Raw genomic sequence first — 10,895 nt, 5'->3', positions numbered from 1 at the left:
CCCCCAAACCCTAAACACTAAACCCTAAACCCTAAGCCCTAAACCCTAAACCCTAAACCCTAAACCCCAAACTCTAAACCCTAAACCCCAAACCCTAAGCCCCAAACCCGAAACCCTAAACACCAAACCCCAAACCCGAAACCCTGAACCTCGAACCCTGAACCCCAAGCCCCAAACCCTAAACCCTAAACCCTAAACCCTGAACCCTCGCTGCTGCGTGCAGAGCAAGCGGCGCAGCGAGCTGCAGGGAGACTCTGCTTTGCTGCTGCAGCAAATAGCTAGCTGGGCTAGCTTGCGCAGCAGCATGGCTAGCCAGCGGCAGCAAGCAGCACAAAGTGTTGCAGAAGCAGAAAAGATCTACAAAGACCTCCAGGAACAAATCCAACTCAAAGTCCGCTGCTGCTGCTGCTGCTGCTGCTGCTGCTGCTCTTGCTGCTGCTGCTGCTGCTGCTGCGTTCGCTGCTGTTGCTAGTGCTCGTTGGGGTGATGCTGCTGCTGCTGCTGCTGCTGCTGCTGCTGCTGCTACTTCGCGTGGGTAGTTCGCTCTTCTTCCCTGTGATTTCCCCTCTGCTGCTGCTGCTGCTGCTGCAGTTGATAAACCAGCTAGCTAGCTAGCTAGCCATATACACCAGGAACTCAAACTGCATTTATCCATCCCAGTATATCTAAGCACCTGGATTTCTTGCTTTTGCTGCTGCTGCTGCTGCTGCTGCTTCTGCTGCTGCTGCTGCCGCAGAGCGCGGAGGGTTCTTTGGCAGCCGCGCGTCTGTCGAGTTTGCTGCAGCAGCAGCAGCAGCAAGAAGCAAAAATAAAAGAGACGCAGCAGCAAACCACAAGACTCTCGCTTTTGCTGCAGGCAGCAAATCAAACCCTTTTGGAACTTCTCAAAAGACAGTCCATTTTGGCCAACGAAGTCTGTACGTACACCCGAGAGGCCCGCGAAAAGAAAAACAAAACTCTTGTGAGGAGTTTATTTTTTATTTGTTTTAGTTTTATTTATTTCTTTTAATCTTATTTGTTTTTCTAGTTTTATTTATTTATTTATTATTTATTTTATTTATTATTTACTTGTTTTAATTTTATTTACCTTTTATTTATTTTAATTTTATTTATTTATTATTTATTTTAATTTTATTTATTTCTTTTGTTTATTCTAATTTTATTTATTTATTCATCTATTTTATTTATTTATTATTTGTTTTAATTGTATTTATTTAGCTACTTATTTTATTTATTTTATTTGCTTGTTTATTTTACTCATTTATCTGTTTTTGATTTAATTTAATTTAATTTCTCGTAGCTTGCATGCAAACGAAGCAAAATAAGATTTCTTTTTCCAAAAGAAATAAAAACTAAATTAAATTAAAAACCAATTTAAATTAAAAATCAAATTAAAAAAACCGAAATTAAATTAAATTAAATTAAAAATCCAACCGAAAGCAAAAATAAACGAAATAAAATAAACTAGAAACTAAATCAAATCAAAAACTATCTACATTGAAAATAGAAATGAATAAGTCTTTGTAGAGTAGTCCAGATTCAAACACTCAAGCTTCTCACAGCAGCAGCAGCAGCAGCAGCAGCAGCAAATACCATTGCAGCGGGCGATCTTTAGCAGCAACCTGGAATGCTGATTTCTCAAAACTGCTCTTTGCTGCAGCGCCTTCATGCACTCAGCAGCAATCGCCTGAAACAAACAACACAGTGCTACTGCTGCTGCTGCTGCTGCTGCTGCTTCTATCACTGCTGCTGCTATCACTGCTGCTTCTATCACTGCTGATGCTATCACTGCTGCTCTCATTGCTGCTTCTGTCACCGCTGCTGCTGGACTGCTGCTGCTGCTGCTGCTGCTGCTACCACTGCTGCTGCTATCAATGCTGCATCTATCACTGCTGCTGCTGCTGCTGCTGCTGAAGTGATAATGCTGCTACTACCACCACTGCTGCTGCTGCCTCCAGTCATTGCTGCTGCTGCACTGCTGCTGCTTTTGCTGCCGCTGCTGCTGCTGCTGCTTCCAGCACTGTCTTTTTCACTGCTGCTTTCACAGCTGCTGCTCTGCTGCTGTTGCTGCTGCTGCTGCTGCTGCAGAGGAAGCTGAGGCTTGTTTGATTGCAGCTGAGAGGCGAAATGCCTGTCTTTGCAATTTGGAAATTGAAATTAGAAAAACTAAAAATCATTTTTATGCTGCTGTCGAAAGCAGAAATATCACTGGCGTGAACTTAATTGACAGGTTTGGCTGCAGCAGCAGCAGCAGCAGCAGCAGCCAGGCATTAACGCAGCAACAAGTCTTTCATTTTCTTTTTCTTTTATTTTAATTAGTTTTGTTGTTATAATTCTTTTTATTTTGGGTTTATTTAATTACAAGTTTATTATTTTTATTTTTATTTCTACTTTTGTTTTATTTCCATTTTTCCGGCTTTTGTTTGCTGCCTCTGCGGAAATATAATTGCATTTTTTAAAATGGAATTTAAATTAAATATAATTTAAATTTGAATTGAATTCAAATTAAACTTGAATTAAATCTGAATTATATTTGAATAAATAAATAAATAACTAAATAAATAAATAATAAACATACAAATAAATAAACAAATATAAACACAAATGAAATAAGATAAATAAATAAATAAATAAATAAATAAATATTAAGAAGAAGAATTGGAGGAATAAATGCCACTTTCTGAGCTGTCCGTACACCTGAAATCCGCCGCAGGAATGATGAGCTTTGTTTGTTGTGGGAAAGAAGTTATGCATTTGGTAATTAAATTAAATTAAATTAAATTAATTAAATTTAACTAAATTAAATTAAATTAAATTAATTAAACTTAACTAAATTAAATTAAATTAAATTAATTAAATTAAATTTAACAAATTAAATTAAATTAAATTAAATCAGTTATTTCGATGTATTTATTTATAATTATAATTGCTGTAAACAAATAAATTTGGTATTTGGTTTGTCTTTTGTCTTTCTTTTTTTGCCATTTGATTTAATTCTATTTTGTTTTGTTTTTTATTTTATTCATTTGCATCTTTATTTCATTTGATTTATTTCGAGGGATTTGTTTGTTTAGCAGCAAACAACACACATAGTGCAGCAGCAACAGCAGCAGCAGCAGCAACAGCAACAGCAGCAGCAGCAGCAACAGCAACAGCAGCAAATTGTGTGTGCATGTGCACAGAGCTCGCCGAGAGGCGGGGGCTGCAAGCCACTCAGGAGGCAGAGGCCGTAAGGCATAAGCTAGCTAGCTAGCTAGCTAGCCAGCTAGCTAGCTAGCTAGCTAGCTAGCAAACGAATAGCTAGCTAGCCATCTATCGTCATCGATGAAGGCCTAGCACCCAAGGTTTCAGGCCCAGCAAAGCTGGCTAGCTGGCTAGAGAGCTAGCTAGCTAGCTAGCTAGTTAGCTAGCTAGCTAGCTAGCTAGCCAGCTAGCTGCGCCTGCGTGCACATGCAGCTAGCCGCCGAGCTAGCGAGCTAGCTACGTAGCTAGCTATCTACGTCGCTAGCTAGCTGTCCAGCTAGCTAGCTATCTAGCTATATTGCTGGGTAGTTACCCAGCTAGCTAGCTAGCTAGCTAGCTAGCGGGCTAGCTAGCTGGCTACTTTGGTAGCTAGCTGGCTAGCTAGCTGGCTCACTTGGTAGCTAGCTAGCTAGCTAGCTGGCTAACTTGGCAGCTGGCTAGCTAGCTGTTTCGCTTGTGCTGCAGGAAGTGCGGCAGCTGCGGCTGAAGGCGCAGCAGCTGCAGCAGCAGCTGCAGCAGCAGCGGAAGCAATCAAACTTAGTGCCGCAGCTAGCTGAGGAAGCAGCAGCACTGAAGCAGCAGCTAGCTGCAGAAAAGATAAATCTTCAGAAGCTCAAACTCGAGCTCGGTACCTAAGCCCTAAACCCCAAACCCTAAACCCTAAACCCTAAACCCTAAACCCTAAGCCCTGGATTCTAAACCCTAAATCATGGTTTTTCTGCTGGCTTTTCTGTTCTCAGAAAATCCTAATGGCAGCCGGCACTGGAGGGAAACGGGAAGGTAGCGCTCTAGGGAACAAGGGTTTAGGGTTTAGGGTTTAGGGTTTAGGGTTTATGAGCTTCTGGCAGCCATCCCGGGCGTTCCTCCGGCGTTGGCGTCTTCCTACGGCCCGTGCAAAAGTGCCGCAGTTAGGGTTTAGGGTTTAGAGTCTAGGCCTTAAGCTCTAGGGTTTAGGGTTTAGGGTTTAGGGTTTAGGGTTTAGGGTTTGCGCAGGCCGGAGCCGCCTGTGGAAGAGCTGCAGGCGAAAGCTGAAGAACTTCAAAATCGACTGGGAAGTCAAAAGAGGAAATTGATGGAATTGGATTTGAAGTTTGAAGAATTAAATGAAGGAAATGGTATTTAATTTAAATAAATAAATGGAATTAAATTTAATAATAGTGTTTAAATTAATTTAAAATAAAATAAAATAGAAAAAAATTCAATTCAAGAGGTTTTTAATTTGCAAAAAATCATTTAAAAAGGAATTAGATGGAGGAAATGGTATTTTTTTAATTAATATAATTATTTAATTTAAATAATTAAACTGTTTTGTTTAATTAGATATTTAAATTATTTAGTTCAATGAAATAATTAAATTATTAAATCAAATTAAATATCATGCGAAGAATAGAATTAAGTTAAACATTGATATTTTGTATATATGTTCCTTGTTTACTTATTTGTTTATGTATTTATTTATTAATTTATTTATTGATCACTTCACTCATTTATTTATTTATTATTTATTATTTATTAATTATTTATTTTATTTATTTATTTATTTATTATCTATATACTTATTTATTTTATTTATTTGCAGAGCTGCTGCTGCAGAAGACAGGCTCAAACAAGTTGGTTGCTGCTGATTTGCTGCTGCAGCTGAATCTGCTGCAGCAGCGGCTGCAGCAGATCAGCAGCAAACGCCGCTGCCTCCAGGCAGAGACAAATGTCTACAAGGCAAGCAAGCGAGCAGCAGCAGCAGCAGCAGCAGCAGCAGCAACAGCAGCAGCAGCAGCAACAGCAGCAGCAGCAGCAACAGCAGCAGCAGCAGCAGCAGCAGTTTTTTTGTTTTGACCATGGCAAATAGCTATAGCCCAGTAGCAGCTAACAAGTAAATACTTAATATATTTTATTAAAAGAGTACATAAATAAATTAATTAATTAATTAATTAAGTAATTAATTAATTAATTGATTGAACTTTATTAGATTTTGATTTTATTTAATTTGAAAAGAAGCCAAAAATCAAATTGGGAAAATTAAGAAAAGATATCTCGGGTGTCTAGACAGCTCTGCAGCTGTCCCTTACTTTCAGAGAAGACACAGGGTTTAGGGTTTAGGGTTTAGGGTTTAGAGTTTGGGGTTTAGGGTTTAGGGTTTGCAGAGGAGGTGCTGTGCTGCAGTCGATGCTGCCTCAGCTAGCCGAGCTGCAGCAGCAGCTAGCTAGCCAGCTAGCCACGACCAGAGCGGATCTGCTGCAGCAGCAGGACCTCTCAGCAGCAGCAGCAGCAGCAGCAGCAGCGCAGCAGCAGCAGCAGCAGCAAGGCAGGGAGTGCAAAAGGAGACAAATAATAAGAGCAGCAGCAGCAAAAGACAGGCAGCAGCAGCAGATAGAGGAGACAGCGCCCAGGTAATTCAAAATAACTTTTGACTTTTGATATTTCATATTTTTAAATTTCTTTTTATTTCTTTTTATTTCTTTTAATTTCTTTTAACTTCTTTTGTTTCTTTTATTTCTTTTAGTTTCTTTTTGTTTCTTCTTATTTCTTTTTATTCCTTCTTATTCCCTTTCTTCTTACTTCTATTTATTTCTTTTCATTTCTTTTTGTTTTGATATTGACTTTATCTTTAAAAAATAAATAAAAGTTGCAAATTGTATTCGAAGGGTTCGTTGATTTGGGGTGTACGTACACCTCAGGAGCACGGCGCCGTTGCGGCCTTCGCTGTACTGGCCGTTGGAGTGTACAGACAGCTCGGGGGGGGTGGATCTGGAGGCATTTGGGGCCAAAAAAGGGGATTTCGGGGCAAATAAAGGTTCAAATTTGAATTTAAATTGCAAACACGAGTCCAAAAGTGATTTAAATGCATTAAAACTCAATTATAATTCGAAAAATGACCCCAAATGCGACTCCAATGCAGAACATGTTCTCCCCAAACCCTATGGGGCCCTCCAGCCCTTCTACCCCCGGGGGCCCCCCCCTTGGGTGGGCCTCCACAGCAGAGCCAAACAGACAAATAAGTGAATTTGCAATTAATTCTTTTATTTTATTATTATTATATTGTTATATTATTATTATTATATTATTATTATATTATTATTATTATTATTATTGTTATTGTATTATTATGATATTACGTTATTATTATTGTTATTATTATTATCGTTATTATTATTATCGTTATTATTATTATTGTTATTGTTGTTATTTAGCTTTATTATTATTGTTATTGTTATTTATATTAGTGTTGTTATCGTTATTGCTACTATTGTAACTTATTATTATTATTATTTATTATTATCAGTATTATTACTAATTATTATTATTCCAATTATTGTTTATTACTATCATTTCTATTATTTTAACTATTTATTATTTTTATTATTACTTATTATTTTTATTATTATTTATTATTATTCATTTTTTTGCCTTTTTACCTTTTGGGGCTTTTGCCGCCTTCCGCGGCCAAAAGCCAAAGGCAGAAAAAAGGAATTTTTGAATATATAAATTAAATTTCAATTTAACTTATAAACATAAAATAAAACAAATACTCAATTTAATTATGTATAATTCTTTAATTTAATTATTTGCAATTCTTTTTAATTATTTAATTTTAAATGAATAAAAAGCTACGCCGCAGCAAAAACGGCAAATGCAGTGGGGCTCAGGTGTACAGACACCTGAATAAAATATTTATTTTTAATTTCTGTTTTTAATTAAATGTTTTTCTTCTTCTGCATTTATTTGAAGTCAAACCCTAAACCCTAAACCCTAAACCCTAAACCCTAAACCCTAAAGAATGAATAATACAGCTCACGTTTCCCTGCCTGCACGCTTCTCCTTAGCATCCTAGCCCTAAACCCTAAACCCTAGACCAAAAACCCCAAGATTTCAAACAGAAAGAGTTTGGCTGTTTCGAAGCCTCCCTTGGGTTCATCTGGGGCCTTCTAAAACCCTAAACCCTTTCCCTAAACCCTAGCGCTTCTTCCTCCTGTTTTTGCTGCTGCTGCTGCTGCTGCTGCTGCTGTTGCTGTTGCTGCTGCTGCTCGTTGCTGCTGCTGATGGAGATGTTTGGGGCGACGCTGCTGCTCCTTTGTTGGAATTAGTTGCTGACGTTTCCGCTGTTGTTGCTGCTGTTGTTGCTGTTGCTGCTGCTTCTGCTGCTGTTGTTGCTGCTGCTGCTGTTGCTGCCGTGGGCTGCTCTGTTGCTGCTTCCTGTATAGATCACAGGCTCAAAAATCCACAAACCCTAAACCCTAAACCCTAAACCCTAAATCCTAAACCCCAAACCCCAAACCCTAAACCCTGAGGTGTACGTACACCTGGCGTCTGCGTCTTGTCTTCTTGAGAATCGTTTTGGCGGCGGCCTTTCACGCGTTTGTCTGCAGCAGCAGCAGCAGCAGCAGCAGCAACAGTAGCAGCAATAATTTATATTTATATTTATATTCATATGTACATTTTTAATAGATTTATTTATCTAGAAAAAAGCGCTTCTATTGTTTTACACGGGCCTGCATGCACAAGAGCAGCAGCAGCAGTACCCACAGCAGCAGCAGCAGCAGCAGCACTACTCGCAGCAGCAATAGCATTTATTTATTATCTAACAATTTACTTATTTATTTTATTTATTTTTACCTTTACAAAAGTAATTCCTCATGTTAAAAGCGTCTTCTTTGTCTGCATAATAACTCTTGTCAATATCATGCACTCTGCAAGCGCAAACCCCAAACCCTAAACCCTAAACCCTAAACCCTAAACCCTAAACCCTCAACCCTGCACCCCCCGAGCCGCAGCTTTCCTGCTGTGCTTTCAAGCCCACCCCGCCTGCACGCCGAAGCCTAGACCCCAACCCCCAAACGCCAAACCCTAAACCCTAAACCCTAAACCCTAAACCCTAAACCCTACCTGTAGCCTAGGGTTTTGCTGTAAAGGGCGTAAGCGGCCCTGTTGGTGACGCGGACATGCAGCGCCGCGAACTCCGCCCCGAAGACTTTTTGCATTGCTCTTTCTGAAATAAAATAAATAATTAAATTAAATTAAATTAAATTAATTAAATTAAATTAAAATTGAGTTAAAATTTAAATTAAAAAGAATAAAAGAATTAAAAAGGCAAAAAGAATTCACTCGCGAATCCATTCTGCGCTTATTCCAGCCCAAAAGAAGGCGTCCGCGTGACCTAAACCCTAAACCCTAAACCCTAAAAAGGGGTTTGAGCAGAAAACCAAAACAAATGTTTGGAACATTCCTGTCTGAGCCAGCGCCCCAAAGCCAACGAGGGTTTAGGGTTTAGGGCTTAGGGTTTAGGGTTTCGAGTTTACGACTTCGAGTCTAACAAGCTTTAGAGTGAACGGCTTAGGGTTTAGGGTTTAGGGTTTGGAGTTTAGAATTTAGCGTTAAAGGTCTGGGGTTCAGGGCCTCTACGGTTTAGCTCATTTTCACAGGTTAGGGTTTAGGGTTTAGGGTTTAGGGTTCAGGGTTTAGGGCCCTCTACGGCTCAGCTCATATTCACAATTTAGGGTTTAGGGTTTAGGGCTCCCTATGGCTCAGATCATGTTCACAATATAGGGCATAGACTTCAGGGCCTAGGGTTTAGGGTTTAGGGTTTAGGGTTTAGGGTTTAGGGTTTGCGTACGGGAGAGTCTCATGAGTTTGGAGGCGAGTCCGAGTTTTCGGTTTTGGCGCATAACAGCAACAGAAGTGACGTGGCCGTGGGGTTTTTGAAACTGTCTATTTTCATCTTCTCTGAATAAAAAAAGAAATAAAAAAGGATTTAAATGAATTGAAATGAATTAATATCAATTGAATTGAATAAAATCAATTAAAAGCAATTAAAAGGAATTAAAATGGAAAAAGAACAATTCAAAAACATGAAAAACACAAAAAACTGCAGCAAATGAATCAAGCTGCTGCTGCTGCTGCTGCTGCCCCACAAAGCCCTGTCGCTGCAGCAGATTCCCCACGCATGGAAAAAATTCAAACTGCATGCAAAGCTCGACTGATGCTGCTGCTGCTGTTGCTGGTGCTGCTGCTGCTGCTATTGCTGCTGTTGCTGCTGCTGCTGTTGCTGCTGCTGCTGCTGTTGCTGTTGCTGCTGCTGCTGCTGCTGCTGGGATTGCTGTTTCTGGATCAGGAGCAGCAGATGCGGGGCTGCTGCTGCTGCTGCTGCTGTTGCTGCTGCTGTTGCTGCTGCCTCGGCAGCAGAAGCACCCCGACAGCAGCACCACCACCACCCCCATCACTACAACTACCACCTACAGCAGCAGCAGCAACACCACCTGCAGCAGCAGCAGCAACACCACCTGCAACAGCAGCAGCAACACCACCTGCAGCAGCAGCAGCAGCAGCAGCAGCTCACAGCTTGGCGAGGACGTAGCCGACAAGCTTGCCCTGGCCGTCCTGGGCTACAGTGGGGAGCTGCGGCCACGACAAAGAGTGAAAGAAAAAGTATTTCATTACATAATTTTCGGGAAGATTGACGAAGTTGAGGTGTTGCATTTCGAAGAGGTCAAAGACGTCGCTGGGGCGCACCAGACTGCACATTTTCGCGGGAAGCCGGCGGAAAGCTGCGCCAAAGCGCCAATAAATCAAAATGTTTATCCGAAATACTATTTAATGCGATAAAATTCACTTTTATTTCGAAAAGGCGAAAAAATCCGAGAAAAACCGGAAAAATAACCGCTAACTCCTCAGGTGTACAGACACCCCGACGCCGCGTAGATCCAACGGGGAAACTTCAGCCTTTAGCCGCTCAATTCATTCAATTTGTTTGTTTTATTGTTTTATTCTTTATTTTCTTTATTTTACGCTTTTATTGCTTCAATTTTGCGCTTAGAAGGCAAAAAATTCGCCTAGAATTCGGGCGGGGGCCCCCGGGGCTGCTGGCGGCTGCGGGGCTTTCCCTGTTGGGTTTTTTCTTTATTAATTATTCACCATTTCGTTTATTTTTTATTTTTTATTCTCAATTTCATTCATTTAATTAAGTTCAACTCAACATAACTCAATAAGTGTAGGTCTTATGGGTGCCGCAGCGCCTACAGCAAACTTCAGCGTATAAGGCTTAGGGTTTAGTGTTCAGGGTTTAGGGTTTAGGGTTTAGGGTTTAGAAGAGTTTTAGCCAACAGCAATGATTACCTAGTAGCTGTTAGCTTTGCAGCCATCTGTCTTCTTCACTATTTGTCTTTGTTTGTTTCCTTTTCTATTTTCGTTTTCTTCTCCATTTTTTATTTTATTTTTGTTTCATTTTCTTTTTTTATTTCCTTCTAATTCTTTTCTTTTTATTTCTTATTGTTTCTCTTCTATACTTTTTTCTTCTTCACTTTTATTTCCTTTTGCCTCCCCGTTTTTTCATTTTCTTTTTAAATCTTTTTCGAATCTCCTTTTAACGCAGCAGATATTCTTTTGTGGGGCCACAGCTAGCTGGCTAGCTAGCTGGCTAGCTAGCTGGCTAGCTAGCTGGCTAGCTAGCTGGCTAGCTAGCCGTGGCTAGCTGCAGCTGGCCACGCTTACCTGCAGCTAGCTGATGGCGTTTATTGCTGGCCGTGAGCAGGCCTGGCTAGCCAAAGTGGCCCGCAGCTAGCCACAGCTAGCCACAGCTAGCCACAGCTAGCTGCTGCAGGCCATAACTAGCTGCTGCAGGCCACGGCTAGCCACAGCTGTATGCTGCAGGCTGCAGCTAG

The 10,895-nt window shown here is 40.4% G+C and overlaps 2 protein-coding genes across 2 annotated transcripts in view; one reads left to right on the top strand and one right to left on the bottom strand.

The window, feature by feature from the left end:
- ETH_00023045 (uncharacterized protein) overlaps positions 1 to 5,076 on the top strand; it is a gene marked incomplete at both ends in the record, with an annotated part of 7,527 nt that extends 2,451 nt beyond the window's left edge. Inside the window, 5 exons of the mRNA XM_013378764.1 lie at positions 224 to 391; positions 737 to 961; positions 3,075 to 3,229; positions 4,237 to 4,358; positions 4,823 to 5,076. Coding sequence (XP_013234218.1) covers positions 224 to 391; positions 737 to 961; positions 3,075 to 3,229; positions 4,237 to 4,358; positions 4,823 to 5,076 — 924 coding nt within the window. The remainder of the gene's footprint in view (positions 1 to 223; positions 392 to 736; positions 962 to 3,074; positions 3,230 to 4,236; positions 4,359 to 4,822) is intronic.
- Positions 5,077 to 7,194: 2,118 nt separating this feature from the next.
- Positions 7,195 to 9,759, bottom strand: ETH_00023040 (N-terminal acetyltransferase complex subunit ARD1, putative; the record flags this gene model as incomplete). Its single annotated transcript, XM_013378763.1, has 6 exons — positions 7,195 to 7,434; positions 7,540 to 7,601; positions 7,855 to 7,928; positions 8,125 to 8,227; positions 8,852 to 8,961; positions 9,575 to 9,759. The coding sequence occupies 6 exons, from the start codon at positions 9,757 to 9,759 to the stop codon at positions 7,195 to 7,197; spliced, it is 774 nt and encodes a 257-aa protein (XP_013234217.1).
- Positions 9,760 to 10,895: the final 1,136 nt, after the last annotated feature.

This window comes from Eimeria tenella, genomic scaffold, assembly GCF_000499545.2.
Source record: "Eimeria tenella Houghton genomic scaffold, Eth_scaff98, whole genome shotgun sequence".
Taxonomy (NCBI): Eukaryota; Apicomplexa; class Conoidasida; order Eucoccidiorida; family Eimeriidae; genus Eimeria; species Eimeria tenella.
This window is presented reverse-complemented; position numbering and strand designations above follow the sequence as displayed.